A 19,955-nucleotide genomic window follows, 5' to 3' on the forward strand; every position below is an offset into this window, starting at 1 on the left:
GCACTCAACTCACGTAAAACAAACGAAATGATTGTGGTATATTTTTTTACTCATATATACACATTATTTCTCATACTTTTATGACTCCTACTATACGTGTACGAGTATTGACATTTTGTCATGGTCTTAAAAGCTATACTGAAAGCTGCCATCGATGGAATAGGAGTAGTTCATTTTTCAACTCGAACATGATGAACGAACAAGTAAAAAAATTCACGTTGAAAGAAAAGATTGCCTAAACTGATAATTTTTAGAAAAATGAATGACACACACATCGATTTAGCTCCACCAATCATAACATTGGAGGGAAAAATGAATTTATAGAAAATAACATTGATGGAACCCATATTGACGAATTTTAACGGGGGGGGGGGATGAGAAGTAATGGTTCATACGAAAGTTCACCTTCACCTACAATTTCATTTTCTAAACTGCTTCTCCTCTACACATCTGACGCTTAAATCCATTTTTATATTGTACGTGATGACGACTGAGAGAAATAACGGACCCATTACACATAGAAAATAACGAGAGTTCCTTGTTATTCTATTCATTACTTTCTCAATACCAATTCAGAGACATCAGAGTAAATATCAAAGCTATAATTTATTACTATATCCATTGAAAACTGAGGAAATATACTGAACATAAAATATTTTATTGTAAACAAAATGATCAATTGCTAAGAAAAGAGACTACAAATATCCTTCTCTTTACGAGGTTTCGTTATAACGCGATACTTAAAAGTTGATTTTAGGAATTGAAACCTGCAAAATTCGGCTTGGAGTAAACCTCTTTACGAACACGGGATAATATTGCATCCAAAAACACCAATGGAATACAATACAAATACAATTACAACAAATACAATTACAACGCCACAACAGGCAAATTGCCCAACGAGGTGGCTGACTTAAGAACATCATGGATCCCCGAGCCCCTACCTACTACTGCTACACCACACATGTACCCCCCCCCCGCGGAATCCCCCAACGAATCGGTACATGCGGGAATGTGCGTGTACGTGTAGTGCAACCTGACGTAAAGTTTGTTCCTGTGTAATGCTTGTTATGTGTAGTGCTGCCATCTGTCCCCAGTTTTACTAACTATGAGTGAAGTGTTATGGTTGAATGATTTACCGTTGTAGGACTGTTGCTCTCTGTGGCGAGACTTTTTAACGGGGAGATCGGCTCGCATTTGCGCCTTGAAGTTGGGAACCACAGAAAACCAACTTCAGCCGACCACCACTGTGGGGTTCGAACCCGGATCCTCGCATCACGAGTCCGGCAATATAACCACTCGACCACCACAGCGGCCAATAAATTTAAACAATTTCTCTCTGTTTTATTTCTTCTTTCTTCACCGTCGCGAAGCTTTGTAGTAACCCTATCTACGGAGAAGTTGCTTTTTCTCTCCCTCCTTTCTTTCTATACATGTAAGAGCGAAAGAGAAAACCTACGGTGAGGGTGAAAAGAGGACTCTAAAAACTCTCTTACTACCTTATCTATTATTCTTTATCTTTTTTTATATATTTTTCCTTCCCCCCCCCTTCCTTTTCTAACGTATGGTTAGGTAATGTGGGGTTACCAAAATTATCGCTGATTCGTCAAATAGAGATAATCCAAATTTCTTGCTAAAAGCTTGTTCGTGAAGTGGTTAACTTTAATTCTGAAAAATTGAAGATATATAACATAGTTAAATCCTTTTATGTCGAAATACATTGGATTTGATGATGTAGCTGAGACAAACATGAGAGAAATTCTCAGATATAACTCACCAGATCTCACTGATGTACGTACATTTGCGTTTGCACATTGGCAATGACATGAGAAATTTATTCGAAAAAGCAGTTCGAGTGAAACTAGAATTTTGATATTTGCGAGAAATATGCGAAATTCTCTGGCTTTGCTACTATAAGGAGACGAAAAATGCTGCTTAATAGTCATCCTAATCTCGGCTGTTTCACTAAAAAGCCTATGATACCAGGCTCTTCAGGAAAGAAAACAACCACACTCGCTAGAATAAATGAGAAGTAGTGAAGACAGAAAAGAGTATTAATTTAATTCATTCATAATTGCCTAAATTCACGTGATTTATTCACAAGTTAGAATAATTAATTCATTAAACAAAGTTTCCTTGCTGTTGGGTTCAATTTTTTTAACCCTTTTGAAGAAAACCGACCCCCTAGTCCCAAATTTGTCCCATGTTAAATTCAACTCAGTTTACGTGATTTCGTCTTACGCGACTGTATATTACTCTTGGTCGGCTGAAGTTGGTTTTCTGTGGTTCCCAACTTCAAGGCGCAAATGCGAGCCAATCTCCCCGTTAAAAAGTCTCGCCACAGAGAGCAACAGTCCTACAACGATAAATCATTCAATCATAACACTTCAATCATGGTTAAAAAAACTAGTGGCAGATGGCAGCACTACACATAACAAGCATTACACAGAAACAAACTTCACGTCAGGTTTCACTACACGTACACGCACATTCCCGCATGTACCGATTTGTTGGGGGTTCCGCGGGGGGGGGCGGGGTGCATGTGTGGTGTAACAGTAGTAGGTAGGGCCTCCAGAAAATGGCTCGGGGATCCATGATGTTCTTAAGTCAGCCACCTCGTTGGGCAATTTGCCTGTTGTGGCGTTGTATTTGTATTTGTATTTGTATTTGTATTTGTATTGTATTTGTATAATTTGCGGAGCTACTTATTCAAGTAAAGCGGGGGACGCCTCTATACAGGGCCGTCTTAAGAGCATCGTGGGCCCTCGGGCCAAGTGATTTCTCTGAGGCCCTACCAGGCAAATTCTCGAAAATTTCAACCAGATCTCATTTGTGAGGCCCTCCTCTTCTCTTGAGGCCCCGGGCCGTGCCCGGGTGGGCCCATGCTCAAGACGGCACTGCCTGTATATACTATAGAGTTTTTCATGTGAAATTTTTATTTTTCAAAATCAAATCACGACTCGATGAAAAAGTGAATTGCGTGTGAAACATGAGTATGTTTCGCAAATACAATTTTCAATGAAAAGATCTGGAGTGGACTGTACGAACACATGGAGGGGAAAGAATACAGAGGCAAGATTATTCTTTCCTCCATGGTACGAGCACTACCTAGAGAAGAAAGCCGTCACACACAAAGCACGTTACATCACTGAAGAAAGCCGTCTCATCGGTAGCCATTGGATATAGCGGGCCGATGCATGCGCCATCTTTACCCCTTTTTTATAGTATATTTAGAATGATCATACGTCCCGTATTTCCCGAGACGGTTACCCGTTTCAACCGGTTTTACCGTTATTTATACGAAGCCTACTTAAATTGTTATTCTTTATTGAAGTCAAAGATTGAAATTATTTTTCAACTCATAAATTATATTATGATAATTACAACTATAAATAAGAATATCAATCTCCCACATTTGTCTTGGTGAACGTTTTATTTCATGGAATTCATTTTAATCCACTGCAATTTGCAGTGACGCTTCATTTCCCGCCATTGTGATTTTTCGTAATTTCAGCAATATTTGGCAACTTTGTTTACTTTTGGCATTTTTTATGATAATTGGCGATGTCTCGTATTTTCCGTACTTGGAATCCCAATCTCCCGTATTTCTCTCGAGGAAATATGATCAGCCTAAGTATATCCAATGGCTATAAGGTGAGATTATCATCTAGAAAAAATATGGCGCTATACATCCTTATCCGATGATGGTGCCATCTCCGCTATCCATACAAAGGTTTTAACAGCTGGCTGATGCGAATATATATTTTGGAAAGAAAAAATTCAACTGCCCCAGCGGGGAATCGAACCGACGTCCTTTCACTATCCGGGTAAACGCACTAGACTACAGAAGCAACGAACATCTCAACCTTTCCTTGGAGCTCGTGTGCACTGAACAAGACCGTACATGGACGGTTGTACCTAACTCAGGCCAAATCTCACAATTGCTGACGATACCACCAGATGGCGACTTATCCGAGGATGATGACGCTATTCATACAAAGGTTTTTAACAGCTGGCTGATACGATGACATATTTGGATAGCGGACTTTTGCATGGATTAAATTATTAAAATTATATTTTCAACTCTTACAATACGATAATTAGGACTACAAATAAGAATATTTATTTCATATATTTGTCATATTTTTTAATTCACTGCAGTTTGAAGTGGCGCTTCATTTCCCTTAATTGCCAATTTTTCTGTGATTTTAGCACGAGTTGGCAACTTTGCTTACTTTTGGCATCATTTTTTGGGATAATTGGCAATGTCTCGTATATATACTTCCCATATTTCTAAGCCCAATTTCGCGTATTTTTCTCGAGAAAATATGGCCATCCTATATTTCAGTCTTTCTTCCAGGGACATACAAACCGTATCTAAGCAGGGCCGTCTGTATTCATGGAGGAAAGAATAACAGGAGGTGACGCGAACAGCGCGTCCATTGAGAAAGCATGTGGAATCTGGGTTGCCAGATGAAGCCAGTGATCGCTCTATTAAAGGGACCAAGTAAGCTCAAACAAACCGTGGCTTCCCATGCTTTCCTATGAGAAACATCCCCGTTTTTAAAAATCATTTACAAATTTACTATTCACTTTAGGAACTCGATTTTTTTCCCCTCAAATTCTGTGGATATATTCATACAATTGAACGAGAGCTTTTACAATTTTAGTTGTTATTTGTTTTCGAATATTAACTTCAACAACATGGAACCTTTTGCAAAAATAACCAAAATTTATCCATATATTGTGCCCCAAAATTCCTTCTCGGCATGTTAATTTAAAAAAAATTATGCCAAAGCATGTAATACCTCAGTGCTGAGAGAGACACAATGTTTAAAGACACTTGAACTAGCGCGCGGTGTTTGAAAAAATCTGACTTTTTTTTGCGAAAAACATTATACATATATGCGAAACATTAGCATATATAATGCCTTCCAGCTATTTGTATTAAAATATTGTAGAAAAACACTTCCAGTCCAGGTAGAACAACAAAAACTCGAGCACAGACAATTTTAGATTTCAAATTCAATTCGAAACTGGTTTTTTTTTCAAATTTTTGTACATATACCACTTTAAAAGCGAAGTAATAGGGGCCATTCAAGCATTACGTAAGCAGATTTTTGGCCATTTTTGACCCCCCCCCCCTTGTCAGCAAAATTTCGTCAGCAGCATAGAATATTTCATATTTTCAAAAAGGGTGGTTGATGATGTAAGCAACCTTCGAAACCCCCCCCCCTTCTCCCCCCTTGTCATCAAAAATTAGCAAATCCGAAACCCCCCTCCCCCCTCGATGCTGACGTAATACTTGAATGACCCCATAGGTACAAAATGAAGAGGGGGAAAAAATAGCCCAAGTGATTATTTTCCTAAATACTATAGGCTATAGGCCAGAGAGATGATTTATCGCGGCTCGTAAAAAAAGGTTTTTATTTTTAATATTTTTTTCTCAATACTACATCTACATAGCGGAAGGCTCGGATGGGCGGCATATATTTCAATCATACGTATTCAAGAATGTGAGAGTGGAACGGAGGAAGGGTGGCGAAATTTGTACAGCCTACAGGCAGCAAAACCATAAATACACAGTGGCGGAGGACGCTCGAGCACTTCCAGTACTTTGAGGCACGGGGGCGGCAAAATGCTCTTTGTCTCGGGTGGCAAAAATCCTAGCAACGTCCCTGTCAGAAGGTGCTCGATGATCACCTCAGGATTGATTCAGAAATCAAAATTCCTCATGTAAAGCTTAAAACGAGCGCCCACGGGCCTCAAACACTTTAGAAATGTCCCGGACCTATGATAATGATGAACGAAACAAGCAAAATAAACAGTTAAAAGAAAAAATTATGAAAATTGCATTTTATTGGAGCTTCATATTATTTTAATTAATCATATTTACATAGATATATGTAGATTACCTGAAGACGCATTAAAAGTCATGGTGCTTAAATTTATTTAGTTATTAATATTTTAAGAGAATTCGATCCGGCAAAACACATGTTAAGTATAGGGAAAAGAGAGGTTTGTTTGGGCTTACTTGTCAGCCCATAGGGTTGCCACAACAGCTTCAATTTTCGTGCCTGATGTCACCTCCTGTAATTCTTTCCTCCATGGTCTCTATTCTACCTAAGGCTACCAACATGGCAACTTCCTCGGCAGCTCATGAAAGATTGAAAGAAAAAATATAAATTAAAGACATGTAAAAATAAAATATATCTTTTTCATTGATGGGTGCTAAATATTTCTTGGTTTGTTTGGGTTTTTTTTTTGTTTTTTTTTGAAGATCAAGTTATCTATCTGCTGTCCAATTATCTCAATTGCTGCGGAATTTATGAGCCATTATTAGTTCTTTAAAAAACCTATATGAATTGATGCAGTTGAATATTAAAAAGCAATAAGGGGAACATAAACTTAAATTTTCATACTCAAGAAGATGTAAATGAAAAGTTGAAATCACAAACATTTTTCCCATTATTGCATGGATATCAAACTGAAAAGTAGATCCAGCTAATTATTTTATATTTAATTTTCTCTGGGCTTCGTATCTTTAAGCGAACTCAATATTGTGAAAATAGAGAATTCAATTCAATTTTTCAAATTATTGTTTTGTGGCGGAAATCCCGACTGAATTTCCACATTTCTAAAATAATAATAGGAAATTTTAACATTAATTTCTATGGGGATCATCCTGTGACACTGAGCTATAAGGAAACTGAGTTTTCTTTATGAGGCTTTTTGAATAGACGTCATCATCAGCATCACTTTGAGTGATGGGTACGGGATGATCCCCGTAGAAATGGTAAAATTGCCGATTTTACCGTAGAAATGCGTAAATTTAGTGGGATTTTACGCCACATTAGTAATTTTAGAAATTGAATTGAGTTCTTGATTTTCGAAAAATCGAGTTCCTTGGAGATACGAGAATCTCAGAAAATTAAATATAAAATAATTAGCCGGACCTACTTCCCAAGTAGCACAAAGATATAGATCTATATCGTAAAATTTCAGTTTCCAATATAGATCTATATCAGGCCACGATATCGTTCTGGCTAAAAAAGGCATCGTCAGAGATAAATAGATCTATATCGTGAATGTGATATATTCAAATATTTCAAATTTTGGACGATAGATGGCGCCTTTTGAGAAGAAAAACAAAGTATTAACATCTGGAGGTGGGTGGGTTTCAACTCACGCACCCTGAACTCTTCCCATCTCTAGCTTCGTATCTTACCAACCCACCACAATAGCACTGGTTTTTGGTTGTTATTATAACATTAATTTCCATTTTCACCGTCCATTGCACGGTTCCGTTCGGCATATATACGCTCTAGCGAAGGAAAATCGCTATCTCCTCTGTAGCTTAGTGGTCAGAGCACTCGCCCGCAATCGAGGGACCCGGTAGAGGCAGAGATGAGTTTTTTCCTTCCTTAAAAAAAAAAAAAAAAAATTACATCTCAAATAATAAATATCTTCACAACATCCAGTCTTCCGTATATCTTGTATTAATTTACAAGTAATGGTTTTTTTTATACTTTTATTTTCAATCAAATTTACTCATTTTCATGTATGCACAAAAATTATTAAATAGAGATCGTGAGACATATCTATCATTTTGAGGCAGATAATTGAAAAATTATATTATAATTAAGGAAATTATATATAATACAAAAAACACAAGAAACAAATTAATGTATTGTGTAGTATATTAATTATTTATTTAAAATCATTAATTTATGCTAATAAAACAAAAAATACAGAATAAAAAATATACAACACAAAAAAGTTAAAATTCTCAAAGTGTATGGTAGAAAATGAAAACATCAAAGGAAAAAAAATAAATAATAAATAATTTTAAGAAAAACACATATACAACAAAAACAAGAGCAAATTTTTCTAAATTAAAAAAATGTGTGCAATTATAAAGTGGCAATTAAAGTTACGGTGGATACGTTCTTGCTCCTCCTAAAATACCAACATCTATGATGTAAAACATACACAGTAAGGATTCAATTATAACTGATAAAATGATTTTGATATATCAACATATCTAATCCTATTAAAATCAAAATTTCATATGAAAAATTATTCATTCAAACGTTTTTAATTTCCATTCGAAAAAAAAATTGTACCAACTTTAAATTTTCTCCAAATTTTTATTTGAAGGCAATATTTTTATTTAAATGCACACGATGATGCATCAGCATATTGTGTATCTGATATATATCTTTGTCAGGTTCACGATATAGATGTATGTCATGTTCCGGATATAGAGCAAGGGCGTAGCCGGGGGGGGGAGGACTTGGGGGTCTGGTCCCCCCCCCCCCCCGAAATGTGAGAAAATGACCAAAAAAAGGGAAAAAGATGGCCAAATCTATTGTTCTGTCACTTTGGTCCCCCCCCGAAATGAAAGTGGTCCCCCCCCCGAACGAAATTTCTGGCTACGCCCCTGATATAGAGCTATGTCTTCTTTGATAGGTCTATATCGAAAATCTGATATAGATCTTTGTCAGGTTCACGATATAGATCTATGTTTTTCAAACTATATTAAAATAATTTATTGTCCCAAGTTGTTGTCCTTCAAAGTAGAGATTATTCACATGGAATCAAATACATATTAGACTGAAAAATTAAAGACTTGATCAATTAATATCATAAATAATTTGCACCATATAGGACAAGATCGTTCTATATCATAGTTATGACATCTGATATTCCTCTGACATTTCGATATATAACAATATGGTCCAGATATTGTACTATATCGTTGTGCTACTGGGGTTTTGAGTTGGATAATTGTTATTGCATTGTTATTCATGCAATAACATTGATTTAAACTTTTTATTTATATCTTCTCAAGTACGAAAATGAAAATGAATAACCCCGTATTGTCTTATAATATCCAGCTACATCAATCCATATAGTTTTGAAATTAATTACGGGCCCATAAATAACATTGAAGAAATTCCGTAGCTTTAAATCAAGCATTTTTGAAGCAAAAATAAGTAGCTCGATAACTTGAACTTCAATTTTAACTGAAGAAAATTTTCGAAATATATAGCACCCATAAAAAAAATAAAAAAAGATTCATTCTAAGATTTTTTTTATTTATATTTGTGTCTTTCATGAGTCGTACAAGAAATCGCCGTATTGGTTACCTAGTCTACGGTTTGTATGTCCCTCAAGAACGAGGGAAATATCACGTGATAAAAAAAGCCTCATAGTTCAGTGTCCTGACGTCAAACTCTGGTTTTTCGCGGAAATACCTATTTGCTTTCATTTCAATTTCAATCATAATGCGATAGCAAAACAAATTTCATCATGCATCCAATTACGTCATAAATACATTCACTTTCTTTCAATACATTTTTGACTCATTTAAACCAATTCGAAAATCAATGTAATGATTGTCTTTGTGATTTGTGTGTGCGAGAATAAAATCTGCAACCAAGCTCAACACTAATTCAGAGCAAACAATCGATAGAAACTTGTCGTAATATTATTTTGTGTTCAAGTTAAATAAAACTCAACAACAACAACAAAAATTATGTTTCTATGAAATTGCTCTGCAAATGTCTTTGCAAATTTTGTCACATCAAGGACAAAGTAAACCTTTCTTTCCTACTATCATTTTACTACTCCTTTTTTCACTCACATTTATTGTATGACCTCGCTATCTGGGACAGTGATTACATTAGTACGATTCACTCTATAGCGCAAATACAAAAGAGAATAATTTAATTTATTACTAGCGATTACACCACCCCTATACATTAACTTTTTCATCATTTAAATATACTTCCACTGAGATATTTGTTCTTTTATAAATCTATAATTCTCCTTAAAATAAAATCATATTTGCGTACCTTTAAATGCATCGAGATCATCAAACAGGTTCAGTAATACCCTACAAAGTCCTCTGATACATAAAACAGCAAAGAAAAATCATTTGGCTTATCTCATCTCAAAATTTTATAACAATCTCCCAAACGACGCGTCCTCAGTTCTACATCTCTTCCTTTGTTAAAAAAGCGGCTCAAGAATTACCTATTTACCATAAACAACATCGAAGGCCACTTTAGAAATCCTGGTATACAGATATATGTGTGTACATATATATACGTATATACATAATTTTTGGGCTGTAGATAAAATATAATTACGGTAATTGATACATTTATATTCCTCCGGTCGTTGCCTACACCTAATAAAATGTTATTAATGTTATTTTCCTTTTTCTTTTTTTGCTGATCATGATTACACACTAATTTCATTGCATACACAAGATTCACCCACAAATATCAATATCTGTGCAAATCATTACTTATATACAATCAGGGCCGCAACTAAATGCTTGGTCACCCGGGGCACGCGCGCATTTTGACACCTCCTTGTAATGTTGAAGGAGAGGTTTCAGAATGAAATTTGTACCCCCTCGGGTCTAGCGCCCGGGGCGCGAGACCCGCTGCTCCAACCTAGTTGTGGCCCTGTATATAATATCAACCTATTTGTTTATATATATTACTCTGTTTTCTTCCCTCTGCTTTTTTTGTTTCTGTGTTTATAATTATTTTTTTCTCGTTAGCTTTTCATTTTTATCGCGATGTATTATACATATAAATTATATACTTGATTCAACTATTGAAAATGATTGTACCCTTATGAAGTTTGTGTGTTCACCAGTATGAATCCCATAGGATCCCTTGATGGATTGTTTTATTTATTTATATGTGATTTTAATTATATGTTTTGTAACAATAAAAATAATGATAAAACTAAAACTGAAAATATTGAAAATCAAAAATAATTTGTGTTAGGCGTTGATTTCTGCCAATCGTGGCTCCCCAAAAGGGTGGGACTGACAGGACTCTAGCTCGGGCGCTTAATTCACTATAGAGGGTTCTGCCACAGATCACAGCGTAGGGGCCCTTCTGCAAAATGTGTGGACCATGGTGTCAACGTTACTTTATAAATGACATAAATGACATTAAATAAAGCTCTATTTTGCGTTATGCTCGTGAGACCTGTGGTCATCTAACATGGAGCTCGTATGATGCGGAAACGAGAACGGCACATGATGACTCATCACGAAGTCTGAAATAGTCTTCAGACAAGGAGTGCCAGGCAGTTTAGAGTGAAATGCATATTAGCAGAGCCGCTTGGTCAGCTGAGGCAAGCATGCATTTTGGCACCCCTTTGTGATGTTGAAAAGAGGTTAAAGAGTCAAATTTTCACCCCCGCTCGTACAGCGCCCGGGGCACTAGATCCACCTGCTCCCCTCTAGTTGCGGCCCTACATATTAGAGGTGGGTTATGGTGGATAAATATTCTCACACAAGTCGTACTGTTAGATGGTAATATTACTGCAATAATATTGCAATGTAAATGTGGCCATCACAAGCAAGAGAAGCAGCATGACAATACTTCCTCCGTACAATACAATTTAACGTTCTCTTTACGTGTCATGGGCTTTAGACGAATATTAGGAAGGATAGAGAGGGAGAAAACTAGAAAATTCTGCATTGAACAAAATGTATGCAAGGACAAAAAACATCACACAGAAGGGGGGGGGGGGGTAAGCAAGAGAACAAATACGACACAAAACTTTGCGCGACAAAATAATGTATATTGTAATGTATAAAATAATAAATAATCTTAATGCCTTACTTGGGCATATCAAGGAAACAAAACATAATTCAGACATAACGACTTTTATACCTGTCCTAGGTTTTCAGAACTCCCTCCATTTTGCAGCTGGTTCACATCTTACTGCGACCAATACCAATTTTGTTCAACGTATGAGAAATACGAGCTGCGTTACCAGTCGTTTGCGTTCCAGCACACCTGCACATTTATCTCAGCGTGTGCAACCAGTGCACGTTTTTGGCACATGTTTCTGTCCAAATCATACTGCACTATTTTAATCATTGACTGATTTCACAGATCCTTCGATCTTCGGTACAAAACATATACATTACTTAGATTCAATAATAATTTAAATTATTATCATATTTAAACCAAATTTCTTATAAACAACACTGAAAAATTCCCATGAAAACAGCCCATGAAAAATTCGCACATTTCCATTGAAACAAAGTGCACATGACTTCAAATTTTCTCGAAATTTTCATTTAAAGGAAAAATATTTTGTGTTCAAAGAGTATATATATATATATATACATGAAATCGTGTATTAATAAGCGACGATTAATGATTGTATCTAGGTTTTTAGGAATTTATGATATGCTTTTAATGAATGTTAATTGTAAACGCTCATCAAATTCATGGATTCATAGCTCTGAAGTATTCAAGTCAAAATAACGTTAGTTTTTGTTTCGTTTTTTTGTCCGACTGACATCAATCGAACAAAATGACCAATTAACGTCAAATAACATCACGTCGAGCTACTTGGAGACCAAGTCTATTTGAAAGTGCTCCAGCTATAAAGCCTAGAATGAATTCTACTTTTTTTTCTTCTTTTTTTTGACATTATAAATTTTTTTTAGAATGGGCGCCCGTGAAAATCCTAGTCTGAGGCCCGTCAAAGATAACAGTTTGGGAGCACAGCTCGCAGATGAAGGATTAGAAATTGAAAATTCAAGTACACTGCAGGCCGTAGTGTATTTAACGGGCCAGTTCACGATCCCAGTACATCGTAATTAATTATTCCATTTACATATAATTCGATGCATCGATTTGTTTAATTTAACTTACATTCAATAAAAATTTAATCGCGTGAATGAAATCTTGTCTGATGGTTTTCCTTGAGCTGACTATATTTCCTCGAGAAAAATACGGAACATCACCAATCAATGACAAAAATGATTCCAAAAGCAAGTAAAGTTGCCAACTATTGATAAATAGTTCACTGGTTATACTTCGAGGGTTCACTTCGAGTAGGGGGTGATGAGAGAGAAAAATTCCTGGAGAAGGGGGCAAGGGGACAATAGGACAAAAAGTTTGGGAAACTGATCTTACGTATCTCTCTACTATGTATAAGAGAGAGACAGACAACACACAACACATTGAATAGGGTGAGAAAGAAAAAGAGAGGGCGAAAAAGAAACCTGCTGTTCTCTTGTTTGCCCTTCTATGAGAACAAGGAAACTAGTTTTTTTTAGATTTATTGCCAATATATTAGATTTATCTTCAAATACAGATCGTCCGTTGTTGCCAAAAGCCTGTACGTGAAGCCTGCCTGTACATGACAAATATATGAGATGGATATTCTACGGATCTTCCTGGTTGTAATTATCATAATATAATTTATAGAATGGAAAATGATTTCAATCTTTGGTTCCAATAGAGTGAAAATTCAAGTAGGCTTCGTTGAAAAAAACCAAACTTTTTTTTTCAAAATTTGATGGCCAGTTACATGAAAATATGGAAATGTCCTCAGAAATACGGGACGTATGGTCATTCTGATTTTTCTCATAAAGTTTAAAGCCGATTAATATTAAAATTGACACAACAAAAAACAACAGAAAACGTAATTAACGATAATGAATAATAATGAAAAATTCGAAATACATATTTTATGAATTCTTATAAGGATAATAAATCAATGAAATAAAAATCTTTTTTCGGTTAGATATGAAAATATAAATAAATATAGATATGGTTTTTATTATTATTATTTATTTTTACAGATCGTCAGGCGGGTGGTGAGAAGCGAAGTGGATAAAGGAATCCTTCCTCTTACTGATAGCGGTTTCATTCAAGATGCTCCTAGCAACGCCGAGTGATATGTTAGTTTGAGACCGGCTTGGCTTTTGATTATGTTGCATGTGCATATGTTCGCTTAGCGATCTCCATTAATTAATTTAAAGTGCAGAAACACTGGTTATTGTGGTGAATAGTCATTTATTTGAAATAGAGAAATACTGATTTGCGTGGTGAATAGTCATTTATTTGAAATAGAGAAATACTGATTTATGTGGTGAATAGTCATTTATTTGAAATAGACAAATAGTGATTTGTGTGGTGAATAGTCATTTATTTGAAATAGACAAATACTGATTGTTGTGGCGAATAGTCATGGAAGAGCATCCAGATCTTCGTAAAAGGAAAGCACCTCGTCTCTCTTTGATTGATTATCAATCTCACAGTAAGGAAGAAGGCATCTTCGAAGACATCTCTCCCACCTCTCTCAGCTACAACAGCAAGACCTGGCTGATCATTTTGTTCTTCTATCTTGTACTATTTGCTATAGTATATTACTGTGATGTAATTCGTATTCCACGACCAGTTCCTGTGTCTGATTTCGATGGTAGTGTTCCCAGAAACAGCTTTTTCAGTGAAGAAAGGGCTCGAAATTTCCTCAATGAATTGAGTAGCATTGGTTCAAAGCCTACTGGCAGTTATGAGAATGAAGTCTTAGCTGTGAACTATTTTAAGCAGTTGTTGACGAATATGAAAAGCTCAACTAAGTCTCACAACGAATTTCAGTTTGACATACAAAGGGTTTCTGGTTGTTTTCCTCTTAGCATTTTAGATGGCATGAGTTCCTGCTATATGAACATTAAGAATATAGTAGTTAAAATTGGACCAAAGAATTCAACGAAGAGAAGTCTTTTGGTAAACTGTCATTTTGATTCAGTGCCTACAAGTCCAGGTATACAGAATTTTTTATCTGTTTTTGTATACAACAGAGATTGAAAAATTGAGAAAAAATCCAGGCCAGGACTTAACAAATCAAAAAAAAAAAAAATTGTGCCAGCCAAATTTATTAAAAGCTAAGCATGATTTTTCCTTAAAAAGTACAGTCTTAAATTGTGTTTTTTTTTATTTACAGAATTTGATACCCCTGTTCCATGTTACACACCGTCATAAAATCAGAAAATTTCATGTTATCGCTGGACTCTGATTTAGCAATCACATGTAGAAAATTCTAGGCTCTAATACAGATTTTCTAGTTGCCAAAGGGACCTGGGATTTGTGGATCCCTGATAGGTGTTAGTCCTAGTTTTTTATTTTTTTACGCCAAGGGTATTTATTTATACAGCAGGAAGGACTGTTATTTACTTAAAAGAGTGGATATCTCATGTTGTTTGATGTTTAGTCTAGATAGTGATATTTTTATTATATGTTGTTATGTTTTCTATGCTGGCAATTTTTTTTCCAGCGTTCAATGGCCTTGGCGACTTTTCATCAGGACGTTGGACGTGTTTGGTGCCATAAATCGCCAAGTGGTGACCAGTATAGAATCTGCTCCCCAACTAAATATTTTGGGAGCAAATTGTATTTTTTTTGCCGGAGTCAGCAATAACATACAGAAAACTTTATAGGTGCCAATATCAATTTTTTAGTTGCCATGGCGATCTAGTGCTTGGAATTTGTCAAGCCCCAGTATTCAACTGGCACCGACATGAACAAACCATTGGAGGGGTTGAAAGTTGCTGATCATCCCATATATACAGGACTGAAGTGCGTACTCAGGAGGAGGAAGGTGCATTGCATTGTTTTTTCATTAATTCAGCCCCCTTACAAAACTTATTGGTGGGGGAGCTCAAATGGCCTTAGCCCCTAAATTCCGGTGCCTATAATTCAACCTAGTCCATACGTTCCTCAGTTATTAGCATTCTGTTGAAAAAAAACTGTCATTTAATTATGAAATGGTGATTCAGAAAAATATAAAATAGCAGTGTCGCACTTACTGCAACAACTAATATTTGATCCTACCACTCGCAGAAGGGATAAACAGGGTGAACCAAACACAGCCAAGCTCTGTCACAAAGTGATTTAAGCACAGTTTCCCGAACGTGATTGTGTCTGGAAAAATTCCAGCCGGTGACCTTGCTGGACTATTTCCCCCATCAATGAAGCATTTCTCAACATGAAATGAGACAGAATATAAAGGTAAACAGTGGGGTAACAGCTATAGTGTATAATCCAGAGATTCCCTTGGCGACTTTTTTCCTGAAAACCTGATGATAAGTCGCCAAAGAACCTTAATTATAATCACTGTATATCGTAAATCATCGCTAATTAATCTGCATTATTTATGCTTCATTAAATACATTATATTCACCTAATTTTTATTATAGTTTTTGCAAAATAGCTTCCTAATTAAGCATACTGAAAGTAACTGGAGATAACATCCTTATATTATATGATTAATAATAACATTAAAAGAATTTTTTCAAACACAAAGTAATCCATTGAGTTAAGTAAAAAATAATTAAATTGCAAAAGTTGGTTTTTGTTGAAATGTAAGAAATATTTATTGATTAATTAAATATGGGAATAGTATTAATTACATAAATGAATATTTTAGTTTAATTAATTACAAGAATTTGAATGATTTTTCAGAAATTTTGTTGTTTTTAATGTTAATACTATTTAAAACAAAAAAACCGGTTCAAACCAAAACAACCTGGTTTAAACAAAAAACCTGGGTTTTTTTACCAACCCTGTTCTACAGTGAATTTATGCCATAAAAAAAAATTATAGTGATTGTCCCGGGCCCCAGGACTAGAGCCCTGTCAGCCCAACACTTGCGGAGGGGGGGCGGGGTCATGATCATAATTTTTTTTACTTTTTATTTGGGAATTAATTAACTATCAGGGTTGGTAAAAAAAACCGGGTTTCCTTGGTTTAAACCAGGTTTTTTTGGTTTAAATCGGTTTTTGTTTTAATTAGTTTTAACATTAAAAACAATAAAATTTCTGAAAAATCATTCAAACTTCTTGTAATTAATTAAACTAAAATATTCATTTATGTAATTAATACTATTCCCATGTTTAATTAATCAATAAATATTTCTTACATTTTAATAACCATTTAAAAAATATTAAAAACTATTTTTTAAAACCAACTTTTGCAATTTAATTACTTTTTGCTTAACTCAATGGATTACTTCATGTTTGAAAAAAATTCTTTTAATGTTATTATTAATTATATAATATAAAGATGTTTTTTCTCCATTTACTTTTGGTATGCTTAATTAGGAAGCTATTTTGTAAAAACTATAATAAAAATTAGATGAATATAATGTATTTAATGAAGCATAAATAATGCAGATTAATTAGCGATGATTTACTATATACAGGGTGATTATAACCAAGGTTTGGATTTCAAAACACTGTAAAAACAGAATGATTGTCAGAATGACTTGAAAATTAACGTTAATGTTCCTGAAAAAATGGAATTTTATTTGGTAAAGGGGAAAAAGATAATTAAAAATGTAAAATTAATGACATCATCCACCACTTGGGAAATTTGCTTGCAGAATGGAAACGATAGCCAGTCATGGTAAAATGATAACTTAATTATAGCATTTCACGATTTCATAATTCATGGAAACATCACAAAAAACGAAGTAATTGAACAAATAACTACAACTTACTTAAGAAATGTTAAATATGTTGTCCACCATATGTGTTCTGGCTATGAGGTTGAAAGCACAAAAATTCTTGTTCAACAACGAAATCAGAGTATGCCATGGTCATAATGTGGATGTTCTTGCAATTCAGCTTTATTAAACCACTTAATCTGACCACTGTTTATAACATTTTGAGGTACCCCCACAGCCAGAAGTTGCAAGGGTTAAGGTGCATCCTGTCAAAATGGGTCTTCAGCAGCTGCTTTGCTGGTATTGCAATGTGCATCTTGATAGAAGTTCTATCCACACACTGATGCTGTGGAAGTGCCGAAATGATGTGGTTGCACAAAATAGATTATACTGCGGGCCAAGTACAGCATCGTCTACTTGCACATTTTGCACTTTTTTCTTATGCGAAAGAAACTTCCATTGCTTCAGGAGTATCCATGCAAATTTTCAAGTCATTCTGATCAGTACTTATTGTATAGTTTTGGAATCAAAACTTAAATTATAATCACCCTGTATATAGCTAATTATTTTTCAAAAATCTGTTACTACTATACAGTAGAACCTTGATTTACTGGGCTTAACAGTGTGTGTGTGAAAGTATAAAAAAAAACAACTATTGAATATTAAGACTGGGAGATATACAGTAGATGTGCTACTTCTTATGGGAAATAAAATGAAAATGTATGTGAGGTAATGTAGCAACTAGTACACTAGTCTTTGTCCTTTAAGGACAGCTGGTGTCTTTATTGGATTATAGGACCACCTGTCCCTAGCATGATGGTGTCACTACTGTTGCTGCTGCTTTGTGAAAGGAAAAGAAATCCTGTGAGATATAATACACCACTACATTTAGATGTGTGATGCAATCCTTATTCATGAATTTGCTTAAGATATATATAGAGCATCAGAATGTGTGTAACCAAAGGTTAGAAAATGTGGTGAGAAGGAGAAAAATTTTGGCTTCTGTATATAACTTGAAATAACTAAGACATTTCATGTGAAAAAAAAATATATATATTCAGGCCACTTTTATGAGACTTTTTGAAAAAAACCACTTATACCATCTTATGCCATTTAAAGTTATACCATCAGAATGTACCCCCAGAATATAAAATGTGGTAAAAATGAAAAATTTTGGCTAATAATAAACCAATATGATATTTTTCAAGGAAAAAAATTATATTTAGGCCACTTTTTTATTTGATTTTTTAGTTCCCTAATCTTAGAATCGCAGATGATTAAACCCCTATCACTATCCCCCTCTACCTGGGGGATAGGGTTGTTTGGTTTAAACCTTGGTTTTAACCAAACAACCCTGTTAACTATAAATAAATTTGAAATTTAAAAAAAGAAAATTGAAAAATGGGGGGGGGGGCAAAAATTCGATAATTTATAAACGTTATAAAGGTGATTTTATAACAATATTTTTGTCCCCACCTAAAATTAGCCACCTCCTACATTTTGTCCCTCGGTTTGGTTGCCCCCCTTGCCTCCTCTAGTCCCGGCTCTGTTTCCAGGGGCACCTTGAATTGCCATGACATACTGATTGGGAGTCATAGCCCTATTAACATATTCAGTATAATTTTATAAACAAAATATCCCACAGCCATTTACACCGATCAGGGCACCCACTTTTGGAGAATCGCTGCTACAGTATTTTTTCATAATTATTATATATGTATATCAGCGATGGGTTTTTCTTATCGTATGAATGTTAAATTTTCGACTTTGACCGGAAATCAAGGCATCATGATGAGTACCATTAATCTGTCAAATTATTTATCATGAAATTTGCTCATAATTCAATATCCGATCATATGCTTTATTGTAATTCCACTAGCAAAGTTATTTATTGAAATCACAAAAAATATTGTCACATTTTTTTTTTTTTAGCACTTGTCGGGGGCTTTAATAATATCTGCAGGCTGAACCAACATCCATACCCTCTACCTCAGACTCAGAGAAGACTGTGATCTGATATGAGAAAATTATTGCTTCAAAATAATCGTTTCATTTTCAAATAAAGTATTTCATTCCTACAATCTCGAAATAACTCGCCGCTGTGGTGGTCGAGTGGTTATAGTGCCGGACTCGTGATGCGAGGATCCGGGTTCGAACCCCACAGTGGTGGTCGGCTGAAGTTGGTTTTCTGTGGTTCCCAACTTCAAGGCGCAAATGCGAGCCGATCTCCCCGTTAAAAAGTCTCGCCACAGAGAGCAACAGTCCTACAACGGTAAATCATTCAACCATAACACTTCACTCATAGTTAGTAAAACTGGGGGCAGATGACAGCACTACACATAACAAGCATTACACAGAAACAAACTATACGTCAGGTTGCACTACACGTACACACACATTCCCGCATTTACCGATTCGTTGGGGGGTTCCGCGGGGGGGGGGGTGCATGTGTGGTGTAGCAGTAGTAGGTAGGGGCTCGGGGATCCATGATGTTCTTAAGTCAGCCACCTCGTTGGGCAATTTGCCTGTTGTGGCGTTGTATTTGTATATGTATAACTCAAACAATGCTGATGACCGCCATTATTTTTTGTTTACGAGCACTCACTGCACATGCATTAGACTGTGGTTTGTCTACTGATCCACCAAATACGGTGGTTCAGATCCAGCCA

The 19,955-nt window shown here is 35.4% G+C and overlaps 1 protein-coding gene across 3 annotated transcripts in view; it reads left to right on the forward strand.

Moving 5' to 3' along the window:
• The first annotated feature begins 13,642 nt into the window (after positions 1 to 13,642).
• Positions 13,643 to 19,955, forward strand: part of LOC149067563 (endoplasmic reticulum metallopeptidase 1-like) — a 226,376-nt gene continuing 220,063 nt past the window's right edge. For all 3 annotated transcript variants that reach the window (XR_016195341.1, XM_089252576.1, XM_089252577.1), the window contains exon 1: positions 13,643 to 14,607. Coding sequence is in view for 2 of the 3 variants with exons in the window: in XM_089252576.1 (XP_089108702.1) it covers positions 14,031 to 14,607 (577 nt within the window). In the remaining variant the exon portion in view is untranslated. The remainder of the gene's footprint in view (positions 14,608 to 19,955) is intronic.

The sequence above is a fragment of the Pholcus phalangioides genome, unplaced genomic scaffold, assembly GCF_987345545.1.
Source record: "Pholcus phalangioides strain wild (caught in Gottingen) unplaced genomic scaffold, Ppha-v1.0 ptg000029l_1, whole genome shotgun sequence".
Lineage (NCBI taxonomy): Eukaryota > Metazoa > Arthropoda > Arachnida > Araneae > Pholcidae > Pholcus > Pholcus phalangioides.